The sequence below is a fragment of the Myxine glutinosa genome, chromosome 3 (genome assembly GCF_964187855.1).
Source record: "Myxine glutinosa chromosome 3, kmMyxGlut1.1, whole genome shotgun sequence".
Classification (NCBI taxonomy): Eukaryota; Metazoa; Chordata; class Myxini; order Myxiniformes; family Myxinidae; genus Myxine; species Myxine glutinosa.
Window position 1 is genome coordinate 35,362,988 of NC_136263.1, and position 26,330 is coordinate 35,389,317.

The 26,330-nt window shown below is 43.0% G+C and overlaps 1 protein-coding gene across 1 annotated transcript in view; it reads right to left on the reverse strand.

The window, feature by feature from the left end:
• The window catches only part of LOC137417057 (uncharacterized), a 293,573-nt gene that overhangs the window by 38,141 nt on the left and 229,102 nt on the right, over positions 1-26,330 (reverse strand). Inside the window, exons 2-14 of the mRNA XM_068102807.2 lie at positions 22,022-22,731; positions 20,758-20,882; positions 20,380-20,620; positions 19,970-20,167; positions 14,817-14,920; positions 14,525-14,585; positions 13,554-13,658; positions 6,102-6,200; positions 5,750-5,806; positions 5,513-5,629; positions 1,891-5,199; positions 1,241-1,314; positions 975-1,095 (exon numbers count right to left, since the gene is read on the reverse strand). Coding sequence (XP_067958908.2) covers positions 975-1,095; positions 1,241-1,314; positions 1,891-5,199; positions 5,513-5,629; positions 5,750-5,806; positions 6,102-6,200; positions 13,554-13,658; positions 14,525-14,585; positions 14,817-14,920; positions 19,970-20,167; positions 20,380-20,620; positions 20,758-20,882; positions 22,022-22,444 — 5,034 coding nt within the window. The 5' untranslated portion in view covers positions 22,445-22,731. The remainder of the gene's footprint in view (positions 1-974; positions 1,096-1,240; positions 1,315-1,890; positions 5,200-5,512; positions 5,630-5,749; positions 5,807-6,101; positions 6,201-13,553; positions 13,659-14,524; positions 14,586-14,816; positions 14,921-19,969; positions 20,168-20,379; positions 20,621-20,757; positions 20,883-22,021; positions 22,732-26,330) is intronic.

A 26,330-nucleotide genomic window follows, 5' to 3' on the forward strand; every position in this document is an offset into this window, starting at 1 on the left:
AAAACAAAATAACTGTTAGGCCATGAGTTCATTTTTTAAAGTTGCTTCAATGCTCAAAGAACAATGTAAAACATCACAAAGTTCATGAGTTTGTGAAAAACTACTTTTGATATGGTGTCGAAATAATAACAAGAGGGCTGTGATCAGAGAATACTCGTAATATTAGCCAATTAGTATCACTTGAAATTCTGCCACGCAATGAAAACAAATGTTTTTTGTTGTTCTTTTTTCAAAAAGGTGGGACACCATGGACACCAATACTAAAAGCACTTAATGCCTCCCTCCAGGAACCATAATAATTAAAACATTAAATGATGGAAAAATAGAATAAAGAAAAGAAGAACCACCTTTAGAGGCCATTTTTCCCTGCAGAGCAGGGGTTGGCCTTTTTTGGGCACCGTGGTCCCCTTTTTGAAGCAATGTTTTATGGCCGGATGCCCTTCCTGCCGCCAACCCTGTTAGTCGCCTCAGGGAATTACCAACGAACTGGTACTCAATTTGCCGACCTCAGTAGGATGACAGGCTGTCAACCCCCTGGCATTAATTCAACGATTGACCGGGATTCTAACCCAGGATCCTAGTATCCCAAGCCAGCACCCTAACCACTAAGCCAACACCAGGATGGAAAAATAGAATAATTAAAAAAAATAAAAATAACAGAACAAATTAATATCAAAAAATATTTATGTAATTGAAAATTGAAAAATAATTTATACAAATCAATTAATAAACAAAAACCAAAAAAATAAAAGAATTGAAAATGAAAAAATAAAATAATTGAAAATTGTTAAAATCAATAATTGGAAATTGAAAAAAAATCAATAATTAAAAATAAAAAAACTATATAATCGAAAAATTATTCTTCAAAAAGCAGGACACCACAGACACCAGAACTAAACACTTAATGCCTCCTCCTTAACTCTGGGAACCATAATTCCTCACAAAATGTGACTGGTGAATTGGCACACCGTTACCTTCTTACTGGTAGCACCCTCCTTATGGATGCGGTTTAGCTCCGCTTCCACATCCAACTTTTCCCCCCGAATCGTAGTGAGATGCAAAGAGTTCTGGCAGAGTGTTGACCTCAGCTCCTCTCTAGGTATAAGAAATTCACAGGTTGTCACATGAAACAACAAAGGACTCGAACACAATGTACCTTTCAAGCACACTTACAAGGAACGAAGAACCGTAAAGGAGGTACGAGGTGTAATAAACACACACTAATAACAAAATGACTTACAGTTCATATTTAAGTACAGCATGTCTCTCTTGCCATTCCATCCTTTCTGCTTCCATTTCATTCTTTTCAGTTGTCTAGGGTGGGGTTAAAGATCAAATGAAAACTGCTGAATAGGGGCATGAGAAATCTCTCATTTGTTCCATCTCCTTATTTATCATTTGTAAAAGAAGTTAGAAATGGATGCTTCCAAATGTGTACAGTACATAGAGAACTTTTCAGATATGTGTATTTATTTTTACAGAGTATGGAAGATGTTACTGCATTTTAAGGTTTTTTATGGATTGGAGTGCATGGCACATGAAAAAGACGAACGGTGATTAAATCTAACTTAATTGAGATGAAATAATAAAGTAGGTGGAGATTCAGAAAATAAAAGGAGAGGATATGGAGGATAGCTTAAAAAATGAGATTGGTGACAGTTGTTAGGTATGAATGAGAGAAACAGGAAGGAGGGGAAAAATAAATATGGGATATTAAAGGTAAGTATTTTTTCTCAGAGTGTAAATGATGATGGAAAGGCAGGATTTGTAAGGATTATTAAGATAAGAAAGAACAATAAGAGGAAAGTGAATGCTGTTTTTTATATAAGGGGTAAGATAAATTAAGGAACCTGAGGCAACTCAGGAGATTCTTTTCATCTCCTTGCCAACCTTGTTGGATGTCTCAGCTGCATGACGCAAAGAGATCTCTTGCTCCAGATCAAGCAACTTGGCCACCATCTCCTTCTTTTCCACCTTGAGTTTGTCCCTCTCATCCACCATTTTTTTCCTTTCGTTCTTCTCTTCCTCAGCTCTCCTCTCAGCCTCCACCTTGTTCTCCAACTCAATCTTCTGCCTATCTTCCTCAGTTCGTCTCCTCTCATCTTCTCTTTCACTTACTCCTTTTAGCTCGTTCTGCTCTATTTGCTTCTTCAATTCCTCGATTATAGATGCCTGCTTCTTCATCTTTGATGCATGCTTCTCAATACATTCTTCGAGTTCACTGCTTTTCTGTGCCATCTTGTCTCTTTCCTCTTCGGCTCTCCTTTTTTCCTTCTCAATTTCTCCCTTTTCTTGCACCAGTTTCAAGGTCTCAGTCTCCTTATCACTTTTGGTCTTGATAAGCGATTCTGCCAAGTTATTCCTTTCTTCCTCGACTTTTGTTCTCTCCTTCAACTCCTTCTCCATTGTCTTTATTTCTTCTATAACCTTGTCTCTTTCCTCTTCGGCTCTCCTTTTTTCCTTCTCAATCTCACCCTTTTCTTGCACCAGTTTCAAGGTCTCGGTCTCCTTATCACTTTTGGTCTTGATAAGCGATTCTGCCAAGTTATTCCTTTCTTCCTCGATTTTTGTTCTCTCCTTCAACTCCTTCTCCAGTGTCTTTTTTTCTTCTGTAGCCTTGTCTCTTTGCTCTTCAATTTCCTTCTTCTCTGCCTCAATTTTGTCTCTATCTTCAACAGTTTTCTTAATCTTCTCTTCCAGTGCTGTCTTGTCTTTCGCAATCCCTTTTATCTCTTCATCGGCTCTCTTTTGTACTTCTTCTATTTCTTTTTTCATCTGAACTTTGTCGTTCTCCATTTTATCTTCAAGTTCTTTTTTCTCCTGAAATGCATTCTCTTTCTCCTCAATAGCTCTTTGCCTCTCTTCCTCAATGTGCCTCTTTTCCTCAAAAAGTTTTTTGGATACCATATCCTGCTCACTCTGGCCCAGACTTTGTATTTCTTCGATTTTCTTCTGCTCTTCATCAACCTTCCTCCTTTCTTCTTCAAAATTTTCTTTCACCTTCTGCTTTTCTTTTATTAGCTCATCTTTTTCCTGTTCAGCCTTCTTCTTCTCCGTTTCCATCTTGTTAATGGCCTCTGTTGCTTTAAATCGTTCTTGTTCCATATCTTTCAACATCATCTTCTCACGTTCAATTCTTTCTTCCATATCTTTCTTCCACTGTTGTTCTCTTTTATGTTCCTCTTCAGCCCTTTTCTCATTCTCCTCTTCGACATCTCTCTTGATCAACCTACATACCTCCTCAATCTGAATTTTTTCCTCCTCCAGTTGTTTGATAATCATGTCATTGTTTTTCCTTTCTGTCTCTGCTGTTTCCCTCTGTTTCTGGATCACTTCAATCGATTGCATAATCTTGTGCCTTTCTTCTTCAACCTTTTCTCTCTCCTCAATCTCCTTTTGAATCCTTTCATCAAGTTTCCTTTTTTCATTTTCAAAGTTACTTTTCTCCTGCATTTTTAGATCTTCTATTTCCCTTTTCTCTTTCAGAAAGTTTTCCACTACCTCTTTGACCTGCTGCAGTGCCTTGTCCCTTTCTTTTTCCATTTTCCTACTTTCCTCCAAAACTTTGGAGGTTTCCAATTCTTTACCACACTGAGTTTGGGAAAGCAATTCTGCCATCTTTTCTTTCTCACAATATATTTTACTCCTTTCTTCTTCCATTTCCTTCTTCCATTTTTCCCTCTCTTCATCAACTCTATTTCTGTCTTTTTCAACCTGGATCTTTTTCTCTTCAACAGTCTTCCTGAGACCCTCCATTTCATGTTCCATCTGCCTCTTCTCTTGTCCCATATCCTTCACCACCTCTTCCATCTTCTGCTGGATTATTTTCAACTCTTGCTCAAATGTATCTCTCTCTTCTGAAATTGTCTGCTTCTCTTCCTCCATCTCCCTCCTTTCTCTTGCAATTCTTTCCTCAACATCTTTCTTCAATTGCTCCATTTCTTTCTCTTCCAATACCTTCCTTTCTTCAGTTTCCCTTTTCAACTGCTCAACCTTTTCACCTTCCTTTTCAGCTCTTCTCTTTTGTTCCTCTAACGTTTCCTCAATTTCCTTTCTCTCCGTTTCCATCTTTTCTTCTACTTCACACTTGTTTTTCTCCATATTTTCTGTTAACGTGTTTATAGTTTCCTCCATAGTCCTCTTCTCAGCAGTGGCATTCATCCTCTCCATTTCCATTTCCTTTCGTTCTTTTTCTTTTTCTTCCTCAACCTGCTTCTTCTCCTGCCATATATTTCCCTTTTGTTCTTCAGCTCTCTTCTTTTGCTCTTTTATCTCAAGTATCTCTTTTTCCATCTTCTCTTCAATCTCCCTCTTCTCCTGCATTGCTTTGTTTCTCTCCTCCTCAGCACACTTTCTTTTCTGATCCAATTCTTTCATTTCTCCAAGCAGTTTGGATATCTCCTCTTGCCCAGTGTGAACCTGGTCAAGCAGCCCTGCAAGCTTCTCTCTTTCTTCATTTGATTTCCTTTTCTCCTCCTCAATCTCTATTTTTAATATTGTTTTCTCATCATCAGCCAGCTGTTTCTCTTGTTCAAACTTCTCTCTCACCTCATCTGATATCCTTCTCCATTCTACCATTTTTTCATCCATTTCCTTCTTTTGAAAAGCCATCTTCTCTTCAACCTCTCTTCTTGTATTCTCAGTTCTCATCCTTTCCTCATCGATCTCAATACTCAATTTCTCTTTTTCCTCCTCAGTCTTCTTTTTCTCTTGCTCCACAAAGTCTCTCTCTTTTGCAGCTGTTTTCATAGTCTCTAATATATGTTCTAACTCTTTCCTCTCCTGCTTCATTTTGTCCTCCATCTCCCCCTTTTCTTTTACTGCCTTGTCTCTTTCCTCTTCTGATTTAACTTTTTCTTCTTCCCACTTTTGCTTTTTTTTAAGCAGTATAGATGCTTCCAAGTGTGCCTGAGCCAACAGTTTTGTTTCTTCTTTTCTTGTGCCCATTCTGCTCTTCTCATCCTCAATCTCCTGCTTTAATGTCCCCATCTCCAGTTTTAATTTGCTTATCTCCTCATCAGCTTTATTCTTTTCTTGCTCAATCTTGTCCTTCTCTGCTTTTGATTTTTTTCTTAACTCTTCCATTTCTGTTTTATTCTTCTTCTCCTCATCCTCAATCACTTTCCTCAGATCATCAGCTTTCTTTCGCTCTTCTTCAATATCTTTTTCCCTCTCATTATCCCTGTCAACCAACACCTTCTTCAATGATGAACAAAAGAGAACGGTTGGACACATGAGAGGATGTGTTTAAAAGTACATGCGATATTGTTGCATGAAATTTTATCAAGGAAGCATAGGGGAAAGGGATGGGGGGAAAAAAGCACAAAACATCACAAATGAGATGCAACTCAAAAGAAAAGCAAAAATAATAATTTAAATAAAAACAGCAAAATAAATAAGAATAACAATAGTACACCAAGGTATAGGCAATGTAACATAGAAGGTAAGGCAAACACGTGAAAGGTAACAGCAAATCAAGTTGCAAGGCAGCAACTAATAAATCATCCCCTACCGCAGTTTCTAATCGAGATGTCAATTTAATCTTCTCCTCGCCAAGCTGCATCACTTCCTGTTGTAATGATGTCACTTCTCTTTCTTTCTCTACTAGCTGCTTTACTAGTGATTGAACCTGTTTAAAAATGCATACCCACAGATAACCTCGATTGTTATTTTAGGTTTATCTGCTGAAAACATAACTTTGTCAAAAATGAAATAAAAGAAATTAATTCAGAAAAAAACAACAACCCACCTTCTCCTGGGTTGTTTTCAGGTTTGATTCTACTGCTGTTAACCTGTCTGTTTCACCCTAAAACAGGTCACAAGAGTAGAGCATCATTGAAAGCCCAAAACACAACAATATAATCAGTAAATTAGATCCACCTGCTTAACTCTTCAGCAAACAATGCTGCTACCTATCATCCTTGTAGCTACCTACTCTGCTTGTAGTTTGTAGCTTGGCTCAACCCCTAACCTCATAACTTAAAATCATCCAGTAATAAAAGGCTCTTACACGTCACATTTTTTTCATTCACACAAATGAGGTTTTAAATGAATTATAATAACCCAACTTGCTGAGGTTGGAAATTTTGATTTGGGATAACCTGAGAATGTGATGGTCCGGTATCCTGCTGATATTTCTGCAGTTGATCCAGCTGAGATTCCAGCTCAAGTGTTCGAGTTGTTGCACTTACTCTCTCTGCCTGTAAAAGAAAAGTATTTATCAAGAAGTAACTAAAGCCATTAACAGACCTACTGAAATTACACCATACTAGGGCATGCCCGTACGTGGGTGCCCGTTCCTTGCCAAAAAAAAAAAAAAACGCTACCCGTACGCTCTACCCCGCCCGTAAACAAAAAAAACAACGCTCTTCGCTTCCGCCCTTCGCTCTGACTGAATTGGGAGAAATAATGCGCATAAGAAATCGAGAAATTATTATTTTCTCCGGAAGAAATCGAATTACGAACCGTAATGGCGCACGCGCTCGGCTCGGCTCGCTCTCACATCGGCCACGCCTACGCAACAACGCGTTCTGTGATTGGCTGCCGGAAGTGCAGTCTTCACTGTCCGGAAGGTCGCAAATCGCAGTTACGATGAATCGCAAATTAGTTTTAATTAGTTTTAAAACATAGTTTAACGGCAACATAGTTTTCCAACGTGAAATAAATGAATACGCTCTCAAATGTGCCGTCCGAGGCAGAGTCTGTTCGCCACGTTCGGCACACGTGATAGCTCGCTGCTCTCTGATTGGTTGAATCGTTTTTTGGACATAGCTCGGTAACTACTTCTCCGATTAATATGAAACCTTGAAAAGGCACATCCTCGGGTCCCCAGCAATATACCTGGCAAGTTTAAAGTATATCGGACCCGTGGTTGTCGAGAAACAGCGGTCACAGACATACAGACATACAAACATACAAACATACAAACATACAAACATACAAACATACACACAGAGATTACTGGAATTATAGATAGATAGGGAGCGGATGTTTCTAGTACAGGACCAATAATTCAAATTCTTCATGAACAGTGGTTGAAGTAAGCAGGCCATTTCATCAAATACTATGGAAACAGTACTTGTACCACAATGTTAGTAATACAACATTAACTCTATTTACAATTTAGACTTAAACCAAATTACCCAAATTCGCTTATCCTTAAATAAGCAAACACACTAAGTTGTGGTAGCACAATCTCCAAAAATCTGTGACACGTCACAATCGTATTGCATGTCTTTCTGTGATTCCCAATGAGGATGTACAATGAATTGAAATGCCTGAAAAAAAGATTTTTTATAACATGTAATTGTTGATGTTGCTGCTGTCGTGGTGGTTGTGGTCGTTTGTTTCTTCCCTGCATTTTTATATATTGTGCTCCTTCGTGTCCGTCACGCTTTATTCTAAAAGGTTTCTGTTGTCATCGATGCATATCATAAATGGCAGTGTGTGTCAGTGTATTGAAAAAACTTCCAGACCTCACTTCAATAAACGAGGCTTTATTCAAATCGATCTTTGGCATCCCACACAACAGACAATAATATTGTCGCGTTCCTGGCAATTAAAATCTTTCCAAGGAACGGATGTTACTCCAAGGCGTTCATCAAATGTGGCGGAGTTAAAACACGCGGGGAGGGGAAGAGGAGGAGGACGAGGAGGATGCTGAAGAGCACTTACCTGCACGGATCCCAACGGCAGTACTCAAACCTGCAATAAATAAACTCAAACGAACCGGATATAAAATGTACAAAAAGAAACAGGTTTATTAAAGGGAATGCCAGTAATACAAAATAAAACGCGCGATAACCTAAATTCCTAAACGGGACGTCCCCACAAACAGACTTGAAACAGACGAAAGGGAAGGATAACTGAAAATAAATGTGTGGTTATTGAGTGCACTTAACTCTGATCGCTGGTGGGGTCTCGTCAGGGGTCGTAAAAACTGTCCGGGGCATTTGCGGCCTTGCGCGCGAAACGCGCTCGTTGGCGCGAAACAGGCCTCACTGTGCATACCTTCACTCCGGACATCACGCGTGAAACGAACAGGAGTTGTCGCACAGCTCGTCGTTCTTGTTGGGGGAAAAACCGCAGCTCTCCGTCCCCGGCTCTTCCGCCTCACGACCACCAGCCCATTGCCGGAACACGGCTGCTTTTGGAAGGTGCCGGAACACGGCCCCGTGCCCTATCGCTTTTGGAACGAGAGGCGCAAGAGGGAATGTTAGCTCTCAATGCCCAGACGCCAGATGAACGAGGAGAAGATGCCGGCACACAACCGTTACTGCCAGAACCGAAACCAAGAAGGGGGAGGAGAGGAGCACTACAACCGTTCACAATGGCATCCAAAACCGACCAGGAACGAGAGACAAAATACCGGTCAGAGCATTCTTTTAACGTCCCGGCTCTGACGTCATCTGTGGTGCTTTTCCAATCAGCGAGTTGCTTCTTACTCCGGCCTTCCTGTCAATCAACAGTCCTGGCCAATCACTGCCCCTTTTGGGTGTGGCTCTCAGCCTGCCTGACCTTGTGGTGATGTAGCTGGTTGCCGTGCCATCGGCAGTGCTCAGAACTGGCTTCCGGTTGGTTTTTATTGTTATTACGTTTAAATGTGGGATTCTAGCCCTACGTGTGGTGCGGTGCCAAAAGAGACAGAGGGATAAATCACCAAGGGAAAGACATACAGGGAATTAACATAATCCCTGAGCTAGTTAACATGCCCCATTCCTCGTAATGGGGACGAAGATACACCTTAATCCCCCACCCGGGCTAAACAAATTCCCTACTTATTACATGTTGGTTCTTCTTCTTCACGACAATCGGTGCACACTAATCTATACAAATCTACCTGGTCTAAAGTAATCACTGCCTACCCCCTGCAAATGTAACAATATCATCAGTCCTACAAAGCTAATAAAGCATTATAAAGCAAAGTCAAGTATTCTGAACATTAGTCATCAATCCCAGTCACTTCTTACCAAGAATCCAGCGCTCATCTCTGCATAACTCATTCAGGAGACAAGTTACTGACCCCCTCGCTCACCGAGCGCTTGCCCCTAAATAGGCATCCAATATGCCCCACTGATAAATCTGATAAAAGTATCAAATGTAACATTCGCCTCAGAGTTCCAGTGCCAGATCGGGTATACACTGGGTTGGCAGCCTCAGTTTGAGTCGCATCCCTCAAGGGAAGCCCATGTTATAGTCTCTTCAAAAATGGTACATGCTGTTTGAAAGTGACGGGTGGTATTGCCATCCTGTTTGAACGTACTCCGTTTCATTCAATCCTGCACTAATGCTGGCAGACAGGACCATCCCCCCTCCCCATCCCCCCACATCCCCCTACCAAATGCAAGTTGACACCTCCCCACCCCACATCCCCTAAAGTCCCTTACCAAATGCAAGTCAAGAACCCCTCCTCCACTTTCCCTCTACCAAACACAAATCCAGAACATCCCCTTTCCCTCTCAACTTCCCCACCTCCCCCAGTTGCTCCCCCTTCCTCCTCTTTCTCTCTCCCACATGCCTCAATATTCCTGTCAGCGAAGCAACAGGTTGTATTTGCTCATAAAATAAAATATATATATATTACTGTTGGAACCACTGAATTAAGCTCCAATTCCTTTTTCTTCTCAATCACAGAAAAAGAGCTATTAAAATAAGTATTTTTATTATTATTACACTGACATAAATTTTTGTTCCAAAGAAATCTATTAGCTTTCCAAAGATACCATTTTTATTATTCAATGACAGCAGGAAATATTTACAATAAGGCATGATGAATGGACGAACAGACGCTGCTCCATTTAGTAATAGAGACACGTATTGTTATTGGAGGGAGGCGTGTATTTCTGAATCCCCTCAAGGGGGCACTTATTGTGGAGAGCACATTTATTGGAGGAAATGTGGTATAAATATGGTTATATGACAAAATAATATTAAATGTGTCCCCCCCCCCCCCTCCCCCCCCCCCCCAGCCATGCCTGTGCTCTGTCCCCCAAATACTCCTACAGGTTGCACAAGATCTGCCAGCAAACCTCTTCTGGTGAAACTGCCAAAATAAGGACTCTCTGCTCACCTGCACTCCTTCATTCCTCTTTTCTCCAGCCTCTGGAACAAACCCCCACACTCTCTTCAATCCCTCTCCACCCTCCAGGTCTTTAAAACAGCTGTTCACCACCATCTCTTATCTTCCACCATCCAAAACCTTGATCTTTTCTTAAAACACCCCAAATCCGCCTCTTTAAATCCCCAACTTCTTTCCTGAAATTCCTACTAGTGTTAATTTGCTTTATACCGTGTACCCCTCCCTCCTCCCCCAGCCCTCCCCCTTCCACAGATCTACCGATGTCCCTGTTCTCTTCTGTTGTTGTGCTTGTGTGCTTCCCTCTCTCCCCCTCTTGTCTCCCGCTCCCTTCATTGCATGTTGTATGTGTCTGTGCATATTTTCATGTTCAATGTGTTAGCTCTTACACGAGCCTCTATTCTGTATGCAAAAAAAACAAAAAAAACAAACAAAAAAAAAAAACAGCCTTGCTGATCGGTGCAAGATCTCAATGGTATAAATCAAAGCAGTTAAAACGGAGACTATTTTCGGGATCAAGACGAGCTTTGGGAATCACGCAAGATCGAAACAAAACAAAGTTCATTTTCAACAAACTAACATGACACTCGCGGTAAAAGAGTGAGCTAACCTTTTGGAAATGGTTACAGTGAAGCGCGGTGCTGCGCGCGCTAAGGCTTACGAAAGGACCAAGCGGACAACGCGGTTCATACAAAAGAGTCTTTATTCAAAGCACTCAAACTGCAGCACTGAGCTGCTCGGGGCTGCGCGCCCCGTGTATATCCTGAGGCCACGCCTCTCTCCCCGGCATGTCCCACCCCCACTTGGTGTGCGGGGTGATGTCACCACGTCAGTGCTTTCGTGTCCGCCACAACAGTATTATTTGTAAGCATTTTTAATGAAACTGTAATGATGTGCATTCGTGTTAGTGTAATTTTTTTTAAATTTCCCTTCTGAATCACAAACTGCAGGGAAGCGATCCCCCTTTATCCCATTGAAACATTGCTCCGACAGCAGATTTGATAGTCGCGCCATTTTTCAGGAACGTATCCCCCACGAATGTCAGGGTCTTACGATACTTCTGCATTTAAAATAAAAATCGTTTGTGTGTCTTGGACAATTGGAAGTATCTCAATCATATATATTTTTTAATGCCCAGCTGGCTCATGAAACATTCCAATATTTGGGTAATTAAATTTGCCTGCCCCGCTTTGTCTCACATCCTTCTGACACCAAATTTGATACAACATTGTGGTTGAGCGTTAATGACCTCAGGGCAACTTTGGATAGGTACTAATACTAAATGCTACCTATAAAAAATTCAGCAGGACACAAATATCTCCAAATAGCAATTTATACTTAGAAATAAATAAATATTTTTTTTGGATACATGGACCTCGGCTCATGGAAGAGCTGAGAATAAGAAAACAGGAAGAATAATATACACACAACATATGAGACATTTTTTTTTTTTTGTATACTGAATCGAGGCTCGTGAAAGAGCTAACATTTACTTCACAAACAAATCAACCAGACAAACAAAATATATAAAAAGAGGGAGCGGAAAACAAGATGGGGAGAGAACATATGAGACAACATATGGGTCGTTGTGGACCCAGATGGAATTAAAGGAAGATGGAAAAGATATATGGAAATGCTGTTGAATACAGAGAATGAATGGGATGGCAACAAAGAGAGTAACCCAGTTTTAGGACCGGCAGAGAAGATAACTGAGAAGGAAGTTGAGGAAGCGATAAAAGCAATGAAGGGTGGAAAAGCGGGAGGGCCGACGGGAGTTGTGGGAGATATGTTGAAGGCAGCAGGAAGTTGGGGTGTGAAGAGAATGACAGAGATCTGCAATCTGGTGGTGAAAGAAGGCCGCATTCCAGTGGTTTGGGAACTGAGTACCCTCGTCCCTCTATACAAGGGGAAAGGTAAGGTGACCCTCTGGAGTGTGGCTCGTACCGAGAGATAAAGGTATTGAAGCATGGATTGAAGGGATTGGAAAGGGTGTTGGAGAGGGTGTTGGAGAGGAGGATAAGGAAGAAAGTGAAGAATTGACGAAATGCAGTTTGGATTTATGCCAGGAAGAGGAACGACAGACGCGCTTTTTATTGTGAGGCAGTTTCAGGAGAAGTACATGGAGAAGAGGAAGAGGTTGTTTCTTGGGTTTGTTGATCTGGAGAAAGCATTCGATAGGGTTCCACATGAAGTACTGACATGGGCATTGAGGAAATTAGGAGTGGAGGAATGGTTGATCAGAGTAGTGATGGCAATGTACAAAAGAGCGCACACAGCTGTAAGGACGAAGGACGGGAACAGTGGTGAGTTTGAGGTGAAGGTGGGAGTGCATCAGGGGTCAGTACTAAGTCCACTACTATTTGTAGCTGTGATGGAGGTGCTGGCTCAGAACGTAAAGGAGGGTTTACCGTGGGAGTTGTATGCAGATGATCTGGTGTTGATTGCAGAAAGTATGGATGGACTGAAGGAGAAGATGAACAAGTGGAAGGAATGTATGGAGACAAAAGGTCTGAAGGTGAGTATCGGAAAAACGAAGGTGATGGCAAGTGGTAAAGCTTGTGGTGAGGTGGAAAGAACTGGGAAGTGGCCCTGTGCTGTGTGCAGGAAGGGTGTCGGAGTGAATTCCATTCAATGTACAATGTGCGCTGAGTGGGTTCATCAAAAATGTAGTGGTTTGAGAGGGTCATTAACCAGTGTGGCAGCTACATTCAAGTGTAAGGTGTGCACAGAGGGAGCTGCAGATGGAGGAAATGTTGAGTTGGATCTTGGAGACGGCGTGAAGCTGGAAGGTGTGAAAATATTTTGTTCCCTTGGAGACATGCTGAATGGAGAAGGTGGATCAGACTCGGCAACGGTTGCTGGAGTGAGATGTGCATGGAAGAAGTTTCGGGAACTGAGTGGCGTGCTGACGAGGAGGGGAGTGTCGTTGAAGCTGAAGGGAAAGGTGTATGCTGCACGTGTGAGAAGTGTTATGATTTATGGGAGTGAGACATGGGTAATGAACGTAGAGCAGCAACGAAGGCTGGAAAGGGTGGAAATGCGAATGGTTCGGTGGATGTGTGGAGCATCGTTGAGAGAGAGGAAGACAAATGATGAATTGCGAAAGATGATGGGAATAGAGCCTGTGATGGATGCTGTGAAGAGAAACAGGTTGAGATGGTTTGGTCATGTGTTGAGGAAGGATGAAAGTGATTGGTTGAGAAGAATGATGGAAATGAATGTAGAAGGAAGTAGAGGACGGGGAAGACCGAGAAAGACTTGGCTAAAGGTGGTGGAAGAAGAAATGCGGGCAAGGGGGTTAACAAGGAGAGATGCAGAAAATAGGGCAAAATGGAGAAGATTGTCATGGGGACCGCAAGGCTATCCCCCGCTCTAGCAGGGAAAATGGCCTTAAAATGCATGTTGTTGTTGTTGTTGTTGTTGTGTATGAGACAATAAGGAGACAATCATATGAATAAGCAATCAATGAGAATGTTACCCTTGCATCTTCAAGCTGACGTTGAAGAGTTGAGGCCCTATTTCGCTCCAAAGACAAACTCTGCTCCAGCTCTTGGCATCTGCTGGCTTCACGTCCTGCTTCTTGCTGGGATTTTGATGCAAATGGGGTGAGCAAAGGACAGACATTGAAAAGGGAAACGCGATAGAACATCACCCTTCTCATCCCCTCCCCTCCAACCCCCCTTGACCTAAGATACATAATCTTTCATTCTGTGGAATATCGTTTTTACATGCTTAGCAACCTTTCGTCCATGAAGGAAAGCCAATTGCAAGCTCATTGGATGCTAAACAAAGGCCTCCATATGATGACCTGCTAAGTACCATCTAACACAACCCACCTTCTTCACTTAACCTTTCAGTTAAAGTTTGTTCTTTAAGTTAAAATAATCCTTATCGTGTACATACAAGACCAAGTTTTATTTGTACATTTTGACCTCACTGCACATGCCATACCTTTGGTTCCCCACATATATGAAGGGCAACCTAAGCAAGCTTATAGTTAAACAAGCTGGATCACCCGATCAAGATCAGGTTATTTAGAATTTAGTAAACCATCAAGACGATTGACGTTTAAAGCTGCGGCAATAATTAAACCGAGAATGCACCAGTCAATAATGGGCCAAATGAGGCCTCGTTTCCTTGTTTGAGGTCAGCTTCTTGATTCTCAAACCTACATACACACACATGCATACAGAGAATTTCCTTTGGGGGGAGGGGAGGATTTTTTATGCCGATGACCTAACCCTGGGTAAAGGTTTCAAACTGACACACACATGTATATATATATATTACATACATATATATATATATATATATATATATATATATATATATATATATATATATATATATATATATATATATATATATATATATTCGGTTGAAGATCCTGGTACATATACACATATAACAATATGACACGTTTAACATGCTCAAAGTGCTTGTTTTTACCTCAAGATCACCTTTACAGATTGATTCTTCCTCCACTCGAAACTGAAGATCTTCCACTTTTCTGAAGAAAAAAAAAAAAGGATATAAATTCATCAAATCAGGAAATAAGTGAGTTGAATACCAGAATCAAACAGGATCATTTTTTTTTGCTTTGTATAGTGCTCAAGCAGACAAGGGCACGAGGACAAAAATTGCATCGTCAAATTAGACAAACAAGAGAGCAGTGACAACCACAAGACAAGTCCTCTGACAAATGTGGCCAACCAGACAACCCCAAAAATAAACAAATTACCGTTTTTCTTCTTCCAACTGAGAGAAAAGCTCTAGTTTGTCTCGATCAGCAGCTTCCACAAGGCCCCGCAGGTGATCAAGCTTTCCTTCCGTCTCCAACACAAACTACAAAACAGTGATGGATGAGCGGTGAGGACTCTGCACCATCATTCCACAGGTTTTCGGTTCAAAACCATCTTAAAGCAACGGTATTAAAGACACGGCTTCGAAATTAATGAAAATGAGCTATTCTCAGGAAAATTGCCATGTCTCCACCAAAATGTTGGCAAAAACCAAGATGGCTCATTAATGACCTTCAAGAATGGGGTATTCTGCCTTCCTTGGTGATCTGGTTTCATGTGACACCAGTCAACACAATGTGGTTGATTGTTAATGCCCTTAGGGAAACATGCAATGAATGTGCAAACAAATAAGGCCAAAGTAAAAAACCTTAACTGTGGCTATCAATAAAAAATAAAACTAAAAGCATCTCAAAATGCAAAGCCCATCTGCATCCGCTATGTAGTCAAACTGACCTTGATGAAAATGACAAGTTGTGGATGGATTTGGATGTAATTTGGAGAGGTTGGGTGTGTCACAAGGATGAAATCATTCAGAATCATTGGAATCTCCCACGATGAAGCTAACTCCAAGGGCCTTTCACTCACTCACCGCAGGCAGGTTGGTGGTCTTTCCGTCTTCTACCGACTCCTCTCTGGCCTTGCCCCCCCAGCTCTCTCTGGGCTCTGTCCCCCAAATATTCCTACAGGTCGCACAAGATCTGCCTGCAACCCTCTTATGGTTAAACTGCCAAAATCAAGACTCTCTGCTCACCTTCACTCCTTCATTCCTCCCGCCTCTGGAACAAACTCCCTCACTCTCTCCAATCCCACTCCACCCTCCAGGTCTTTAAAACAGCTGTTCACCACCATCTCTTATCTTCCCCCATCCAAAACCTTGATCTTTTCTACCCCCGCTAATTTCACCCAAAATCCTCCACTTTTTTTTGAAATACCAACTTCTGTCCTGGAAGTCCTTGGTCTCCTTGTGTTTTATACCTCTCCCCCCCCCCCCCTCCCCTTCCCACGCCTCCTCCCCCCAAGCCCTCTCCCTCCCACACTTCTCCCTGCTCTCAAATGTTGTGTTTGTGTGCTTCCCCTTCTCTCCCCATCTTGTCTTCCGCTCCCTCTTTTTACATATTTTGTTTGTCTGGTTGATTTGTTTGTGAAATAAATGTTAGCTCTTTCACGAGCCTCGATTCAGTATACAAAAAAAAAAAAAAAAAAAAATATGCTCTGATTTTTTTGTGAGATCCGGATCAATTTTGTAAGTGATTCTTCGTCGTCGTCGAGAGTTGAGCCATCGTCTCGACGGATCTCAGTTATCCACATCATAAACATTGGCTGATATGACAGCGGATGATGATGACTGTGTGTCTGCAGTAGGATTTGTTTAAAATGATGCAGAATACATGCCGTCTTCTGCCGCACATACTTCACCCAACTTGCCATGTGCCCAGTGGCAAGCAACTTAAGACGACTGGAGAGAAAGTTGAGTTGCAGTGACATGCTGTTGGCCCATGAAGAGCTCCTCCGCTCTTTAACAAGTCTGTTTTTTTTTTTATATCTCACTGGGTGTGTACAAAAATGCTGAAGAAGATTCACCTCAATGAACAGGTTTGTTGCCTTTTCTCTGCATTTTTTTATTTGATGCTTTTGTCGCCTTTTGGTTAGTTGGAGTCACGTGAGATTTTGATCATCAATTAGGGTGTATGGTATTGCCCGGTGTTGGTGTTGCCTGGTCAAGCCTGGTGTTGGCTTAGCGGTTAGGGTGCCGGCTTGGGATCCTAGGATCCTGGGTTCGAATCCCGGTCGATCGCTGAATTAACACCAGGGGGGTTGACTCAGCCTGTCATCCTTCCGAGGTCGGCAAATTGAGTACCACCTTGCTAGGATGAATGATCCTGGTGTGTACCCCGGTTAGAATAGGTACACCGTATCCCTGCGCATCGTAAGAGCGTGACCAAGGGTTGGCGTCAGGAAGGGCATCCGGCCATAAAAACATTGCCTCAAACAGGGAACCATGATTGTCATGGGGCCCGCAAGGCTAACCCCCGCTCTAGCGGGGAAAATGGCCTTAAAACGATCATTCATTCATTTTTTTCATTCACTGGGTGTGTCATACACCCTCCTCACCCAGGCAAGTCCAGATGGGGGAGCTGGGTTAGTCGCCGACAACCCGACCATGAACATTGAACACGTAGTATTAGATTACGTGTTTACCAGTAGCAAGATAAGTGATTCTTCACCATTGAGAGATAGGGCCAAAAATGATATATAGCACGTCATCTCAACAAGTTACGGATGGATTAGGACGAAAGTTGGTGGACAGGTTGGGTGTGTGACAAAGAAGAATTTTTTTCAATTTTGGTGAAGATCTGAATCCGGATCTGGGTCAGAGATATTTAAAAGTGATTTTTCACCATTGAGTGATAGAGCTAAAAACGATATACAGTATAGCATGATATCTCAAAACGTTGTGGACGACTTGTGACAAAACTTGGTGGATGAGTTGGATACGTGGCAAGAACAAGCCGATCAGATTTTGGTTCAGATTCGGATGCAGATCCGACCCATCAGTGGGATACGAAACGTAAACTGTTCAGCCTGGCAGGGGTATGCTCTACAGTGCCATTCCAGCATTCATTTGTGTTCTCCATATTCTCATAACAAAGGTTTGTTGAAGATATGATGGCAGAAGCTCAATTGGTAAAATGTTAATGCCTGGACAGACACACTGAAGCTCAATGGTAAATAATGGAGAAACACAGAAGTGATTCAAGAAAGAACAACGGGGCGTCTCAAGCTTAACACACTGTGGCGGGGCTAATAAGACATATTTACAGTCACTGACTGCTCTTTCATATTTTGACCCAATTTTTTTATTTTCTCCATATTCTCACGATAAAAGTTTTGTTGATAACTTGAAGACAAAAGCTCAAATGGTAAAAACCGTTATGGCCTGGAAACACACGTGCACACACACACACACACACACACACACACACACACACACACACACACACACACACACACACACACACACAGACACACACACACACACACACACACACACACACACACACACATACATACACACACACACCGTCCCCCGCTGCGCCGGTGGGTGGGAGACTAAGGAAAGCAATAATGACTTTTTTTGGTCAGGTTAGTCTTTTGGGACTGCCACTGGTAACATGTAACCCAGTGCTACCTGCCGAATGGTCGGCTTGTTGGTGACTAAACCAACACCCTCATTGGCTTTGCTTGTGGAGAGGGTGACTGTGACACCCTGCCACGACCAAAAACAACACCTGGCAAAGGGCGGATGAGCTCCCATCGGGAGCCAACGGCCATCCAGTAAGGAGATGGTATCTCCTAAAAAAAACACCCATCCGGTTTGGACCAGTTCAAATCATACCAACGACTTCGTACGTGTTGCTTCCTTGCTTGAAAAAGATAGAGCATGGACAATCTCCAAAGGTGGGCGGTCCGCTTCGAAAGTCCGCTTATCCGCTTATCCGCTGCAGCGGACTAACGTTTTCGAAGCGGATAAGCGAATCGGAACAACCCCCGGAAACCGAAGCGGATAAGCGTAAGCGGACTACCGAAAAATTAAAGCGCATCGCGATTCGCCAAATCAGCTGTTAGCCTGAGCCGTTACTCTAGAATTGTGAATATTTATTTAAGTGAATAATAAGTGAAAACTGAATATTTTATTGGACGCTAGAGCGGCAATAACGTCAAGATGGAGAGATTTCTGACTCTCCAGCCCAGCGGCAGTGCCAGGAACAGGCACACGAGCGACGCAAACCAGCAGTCCCAGCACAGCGACATCCACAACCCGGCGGTCAACATGATGGGGGACGTGGAGGACAGTCAGGAGATCTGCGCCCTGACCCCTCAGCTCGCGCGCAGCGAGAGCAGGATGTCGCTGGACTCAATCGAGTCGGCTGAGATCAACGTGACAATGGACACAGACAATTCCAGCCTCAGCCAGAAGTGGAGGCACATCGCCCCCTTCTTCAAGGTCGTGGACAGCAAGGCCACGTGCACCAAGTGCTCAAAGACACTCAAAGCCCAGCCCGGATCAAGTTCAAACTTGAAGGTGCACTACCAGAGGTACCACGATGCCCAGCACAACGACCTCAAGGCGGCATGAAGGAGCAACCTCCAAATCCTCAAGAAGGCCCACGAGGTGGAGGAGGAAGACGAGGACTAGTCAACAGACTGCTAGTCTGTTGACTAGTAGACTCTCTTGTCAAAGAAAGGACGGGCAAATTGATTTTTCTTTAATGTAACTTGCATATATTAAAATTATATTTAAATTAACTGTAGAGTAGAGTAGAGTCGAGTGGAAAACTTTATTTCAATAAATTTTGAATAAATTTTATTTAAATAAAAATGTATATTTTTGATCTTAAAAGCTTTGTTTGTCTTTGTAGTAGTTAGAAATGGCTATTTAGGCTTAAAAAGCATTAAATTCCCTTTAGAAACGTCAAAAATCGCTTTTAAAACGTCGAAGCGCTTTTAAAAAATCGAATCGAAGCGGATAAGCGGATAAGCGGTAAGCGGACTAAGATTTTCGGCCGCTGAAGCGGATAAGCGAATCGGACTACACGGGCTGGCGGAGCGGATAAGCGGTAAGCGGACTTAAAATTTTCCGAATCGCGCCCACCTTTAACAATCTCCATCGATTGGCATCCATGGGGAGGAGAAAATTCCTCCAGAGGAAATGCCCCGCTGAGTACAGTGAGAAAAGTTATGAGGCTGTTATGACGTCGCTGGTACCCAGAGTATCCCGGGAAGTGACGGTAGTGCCGGCACTACCCCAAGCTCAGTGGCTGCGTTAAGTGTTTGTCTTGTCAGTATGTTCGTGTGTGTGTGTATATATATGTATGTGTGTGTGTGTTTGTGTGCGAGTGTGTGTGTGTGTGTGTGTGTGTGTGTGTGTGTGTGTGTGTGTGTGTGTGTGTGTACGTGAGCTCAATTACAAGTCATAAAATAAAAAATAAAATAATAAATCTTGGCCTGAATGATCTAATAACTTAAAGTGTACAAGAATGCTAACAATGACTACATAGTATGTGCAAATGTTGTCAAGTACTGTATATACCTGCGCATGTTTTTCCTTCAAGCTCGCCAGCTCGCTCGTAGCATGTCCGGCACGAGTGTCAGCCATGGCAACCTCAGCTCGCTCAGCATCTCTCTCTGCCAGCAATTGGGACACGTGCTGCTCAGACTCTCTCAATGCCTCAGCTATCGCCGTGCCACCTGTCACCTTACGATGGTATCTGGCAGATGTCTCGGAAAGCTGAGGTTGGGGTAAGGAAATAGCGTTGTTTGTGGGAGCTGGTACCAAAGGCAAAGTTTTGTGTGCAGGTTTTAGTTTATCTTCTCTCTCTGCATAATGATCCCAGGCATGAAGCGAGGTTAAGAAAAAAACATATTGCCTCATCCTTTGGATTCATGTTAAGGTCCATTGGTACCTGGAATGTTACTCGTGACCAAAGTACTATCACATACCAATCCAGCTCTGCTTGGCTTAAAGCTTGAAGAAGCCACCGAACTGAGAGAGCTGATGGATGATCCACTGGGACTGCGTCTCAAAGTGCCAGTACCTGGACCCCCTCTCCACTGAACTCCAGGCCCAAACGCACTGCCAGTACCCCCAGTCTTTCCCTTGGTCGTTGTGGATGGAAACCCGATCTTCGTAACCTTGTGCACCGGAGCGAAGAGGCCATACCTCGGCTGACACTGAAAATACCTGAAGGGATTTGTACAGCATTAAAAACACAAAGACGTTCAAAATGTTCCGTTTGTCTACACGACTTACAAGTGTAAACGCTGCATAATCGAATCCTACTGAACTGAAACTTCTCGAATCAAAAATAATCAGCCGACCTTGCTCCAGCCACTGATCCATCGTTTTTCCCGAGGGGTTCATCGAGCTCTACGCCGCACCATTCTCCCTTTGCAAACTCGGCAGCACCCAAATAGCGTACCACCCCCGCCTTGCTCCCACTCACCTGTAAAAAAGAAAAAGAAAAGAGAATGGGGTATCCAGTAAAAATTTGTATCAATCATGAGGACGTTAGCAAATAAATGACAAATCAACGGTTTAAGGGATTTCAACCACAGATCTAAGCATCGTGAGCCAAGTGCTCAAGATGCGAACTCCAAATCAGCAGAATAACAAACATATTTGATTATTTATCATAACACACCACACACACACACACAGTCACACACACACACACACACACACACACACACACACACACACACACACACACACACACACACACACACACACACACACACACACACACACACACACACACACACACACACACACACACACACTATTCCCACGTTCTTGTGGGGTTGGCCAGGAGGAAGTTTTGGCCCAAGTCTTTCATGAACAGGCTGGCCAGGCTCAACGGGTGACTAAGGTTAGGGTGGGAATTAGGAATTTGTTCAGGGTGATAGCGATAGCTTGCCTCTTCTTCACGAAGGATACCATGAGACCTTGAATGTCCATCACTAATGTCGAAAGACGGTACGCCCGTTTAACGTCCATCCAAGGGACGGCACACACATTGATGAATCACCCTCTTTGGGAAACACCGGGATGGCAGTTCATAGTGGGATCGGGACTTCAACCCAGGCTGGATGGCTTTGAGGTGAACGTCCATACCTCCAGGACATCTTGCCAGCCCCAAATATATTTTCAAATTTAAAATGTAATATTCTTTATGAGCCATATATATTATGCATGCATATGGGGAAGGGGAGGTGGGGAGTTGAGAAAATTAAGAGTTGCACAAAAGGAGCATACAGAATGCAAAGAAGAGGAAGATTAAGGGGTAAGTCTGGAAGAGTCGAGTGTTTGGAATTATGCAGGTTCAGCAGGACGGAAGAGGGAAAGGAATGTATGAGTGGAGGTTGGAGGGGTTGGGGGACACATATGAAATTTTTGTTTGTTTGTTTTTTTGCATAATTAACATGTAGACAGTTCCTCAGGATTTTTCTCAGGCTTTCTCACTTTACCCTTCCACACTACACTCCTCCCCCCCTCTTCAAGTTCAGATCACAACTTGCCTTCCTGCAAGATGTAACGGCCAAACAGAATGATTAAATTCCCATCCATCAAATCAAATCTTACCAGCACGCGATCCCCTATCCTCAGTTCCCTTTCTCCTTTCTTCATTGATCCGGATTCCGACAAGTTACTGGTCGAGGACACATGCCGCAAACTGCAAGTTGTGGACATGGTCATTTCTGCTTCCGATCCACGCCTTGAAGCATTTGTTTGGCTCAGAGATGGAGGGGAAGCAGTGATAGTATCACCTGATTCGTTAAGACAGAGAGGGAATCCTGCAGGTGAATTGTGTGATTGGCTGGGAGACAAGGAAGCACCAGAAGGTGCAGTGTCTGAATGGCTTTGAGAGAGAGGGGTTTCGGGGGTAGATGCATTTGATTGGTCCACTGATGCAGAAGGGATGGCTGATACTGTGACAATGTCAGATTGATGGTCTGCTTTCTGAAGGTCACAGATGAGTTCGGACCCTGACATTCCCGCATCCATGACTGGGGTGAGTTTGGATGGTCTTGTGAAGACCCCTCGAAGTGCTCCGCAAGTGAAATATCTCACACCAGCTACAGTTCCATCATTCTTCCCAACTGGCTCATCCAACTCTACTCCAGCCCATTCACCAGGAGCAAACTGTGTGGCACCCAAGTAACAAAGGACACCAGGCCGAGATCCATTGACCAAGACATGGTCGCCCAGGATAAATTTGATCGAAATTGAGGGGTCCGTCGAGCCTGGGCTGGTATCACTTGATGGAGATGACAATGGTGTGGCAGGTTTGGCTGGAAAAACAAGAAAGCGCAGTATTTAGAGACATAGTCAGAGAAACACTTGAAATATATTGTCCATACATTAAAACACAAGTTGACGACAAATTTACTTTAACACCGAAGTTAATGTGACAATTGCTGGATGTGGACATGATATAGAAAAATGAACAATGTTTGGAAGAAAAAAGATCATAGGTTGGTAAGAGGATCATATCCTCTTAAACTCCCCAACCCCCCACCCCATACAAACATACATATATACATACATGCGTATATATACATATATATATATATATATATATATATATATATATATATATATATATATATATATATATATATATATATATACACATATACATATATATAAACATACGTATATATTGGTATATATATTTGGATCTTGGTATATATTGGTATATAAATGGTGTGGTATATAATTGGTATATAAATTGTCATCCCCGTACTTGGTATATAAATGCCAAACTTGGCATTTAATATGGTATATATATTTTTTCTTGACTTGGGTTTACTTTATGACCCCAGTATATCAATCTGGTGAGTTTCTTTTACCCTTCGGTGATGTCTTTGTTGAAAGAACCATGTCTCTGATTGTCTTTCGCAGCAAGAAGTCAATAACAGGATTATATCACAGGTGGCGTGACAAAATGTAAGGACAGGTACATTTGACGATTGGCTTCACAATCGGGTATATAAGGGTCCTTGCGTTCTGTATTAGTGGAAAACAACTGCTGCACGTCTACAAAAGTTATTGCCGCTTCCTCTGGAGATGGTCCGTCAACTTGACAATGCTGTTTGTCATGGAGTGGTGGCTTTACGAAATTCTGGCATTAAACAGCATGCTATTGCTTGGCAGTATGGCATCACTCAAGGTCAGGTGTCAAAGATCCTGAAACGAAATGCTCAGAGGGGTGTCCCTACTCCAATACCGAGGCCAAGATGTCCACGCAGAACCACAAGGAGAGATGATCGCCAGCTGCACCGGTGAGTCTGCAATGGCCGTACCAAGTCAGCTAATCGGCTTAGGGCTGAGTGGCAGCAACTGACAAATGTGCCTGTATCCAGAAGGCTAGTCAACCAACGACTGGTTCAAGCAGGCTATCGTGCCAGGCGTCCCCTGAGAAAGCCACGCCTGACCAGACAACACCGCCAGCGCCGATTGCAGTGGGCCAGAGAGCACTGTCAATGGCAGCCAGGACACTGGAATCACGGAATCTTCAGTGACGAGTCTAGATTTCTGGTCTATCGTCAAGATGGCTGCGTCCGAGTGCGCAGACAAGTACATGAAGCCCACAACGAAGATTGTATAGTGCCAAGAGTCCAAACTGGAGGTGGTGGGGTGACCATTTGGGCTGCTTTTCATGCAGGGGGCAAAACTGACCTGGTTGTTCTGAATGGAAACCTGAACCAGTTCAAGTACAGGGTCATTCTGGAAGAAACATTGCTTCCATTTGCTCGTGCAGCCTTTCGAGGAAACTTTGTCTTCCAAGATGACAATGCACGGCCTCATCGTGCTCGCATGATCCAACACTTTCTTGCTGACCGTGGTGTCGAGCATATGGAGTGGCTGGCCATGTCCCCGGATATGAATCCGATAGAGAACTTGTGGGCAGAATTAATGCGTCAAATCGACAACTTGGACCAGCAGCCCACCTCTTAGTCAGGTTCACTATGTTAACAAATATAATTTCGTTCAAAATTTTTGGAGATTAGCAAAACTATACATTTCTGGAATACTCAGAGCATGAGGAATCCAAAAATGAATGTTGCATTTGCATAGACACCTTTGCGAAAATGACACTCAGGACAGTGATGAAGAGTCAGGTTCACTATGTTAACAAATATAATTTCGTTCAAAATTTTGGGAGATTATCAAACCTGTACATTTTTGGAATCATCAGAGCATGGAGAATCCGAAAATCAATGTTGGCATTTGCACAGACACCTGCATGGCCGCCATTTTGGATTTTCAAAATGGCCGCCATAAAATACATATTTTGCGTGATCTCGGCTTCTAGTCAAGCTAGAAACTGAATTAAATATGCTAATCCTATGACATGTTTTCTGGGTCAAGGAATCCAATAAAGGCCTCAAAATAGTGCTCAGGATTATAGAAAAGCAACAAACAAAGGCAATTGAAAACCATTGTCTTTATATTTGTGATATAACTGTATTACATAATACATGATATTGCAAGTCCTTTGAAGTTATAGGTTGTTATAGGAAGTTATAGGTAGTATCAGATTGAACTATAAGTCCTATACACAGGATCTACGAGGTCTATACCGTTCAGGAATATGCTTTTACAGATCTTCATCACTGTCCTGAGGGTCATTTTCGCAAAGGTGTCTACGCAAATGTAAACATTAATTTTTGGATTCCTCATGCTCTGAATATTCCAAAAATGTATAGTTTTGCTCATCTCCAAAAAAATTGAACGAAAAAACATAGTGAACCTGACTAAATGTATGAGTGAGTAATGGTGATTGTGGATTGTATTGAGCGTGGAAGTGTATGGAGCAGTGTATGAGGAACAATTGTGGTTGTGCATTGTACTGAATGATTGAAGAAGCCTGGGAGGAAGGAGGGTGCAGGTGGCACCAGGTGTGATTGCACAGGTGTGCAAATGAACAGGTGTGTGGAATACATGGAGTATGGAATACATGGAGTATGGAATGGATGGTGTGGAGGGAGTATGGTGGAAGCTGTGGAGTGGAGTGGATGGTGCGAAGGTGTGTATGGGGAGGATGGACCCCATCACGAATACCCGGGGAGGGTAGTGTAAGAGTTAGGTAGAGGGAGTAGGTAAATTGTGGTTGGATATTGGCATCTGTGGTGCGTGTGGAAGAATAGTGTTTGGATGGGTGCATTAGTGTCGTGGAAATGGCTGGGCGTGTGGCCTGTTAGTGTGTAGTTAAATGGGCACCCCGCCACTGTTAGTATGTCGGCCAAGTGAGGCCACAGGTGGGCTCTGGGAGCCGTTAGAGCTGTGGATGGGGCCCGAGGATCCGGAGGACGGACCCGGGTAGCCCAGTGCCAGAGAGGGCACCGAGTGGGGAGAGTGCCAGAGGGCCTTCCCCAGTTAGATAGGTTAGGGTAAGGAGCAGGTAAGCTCGGAGGCAACTGCAGTGGTGGAGGTGTGCAGGTGGGTGGACCTGCTGGGAGAGCCACACTACCCAGTCCTGAAATTGTGCAAAAGCACAGGGAGTTGAATCGGGGGAGTGAGACCCCAAATTGATGAAGCACCACAGTTTGGTCAATGGGAATTTGGTTCTTAAAACCGCACAGAGTAAGATGGCTAATGGATTGGCAGGGAAAGACCCCGGGTAGTGTAAAGTGTGTTAATGTCATTTAGGAAGTAGTTAGGATTGAAATCTCCTCGCACCATCTACATCCACTCACCTGAGGTGACGCAACTCCACACCATGCCATGTTATTGTTTTTATTTTTGTGCAAATGTTTGGGATTGTGAGACGCATCATGACGTGGGTGTAACATTGTGTTGTTGTTCCATCTCTTCCTCCTTATGAGGAATTGATGATGAATTGGATGATGGCAAATTTGGTTAGAGGGAGTGAAGACGAATTTGG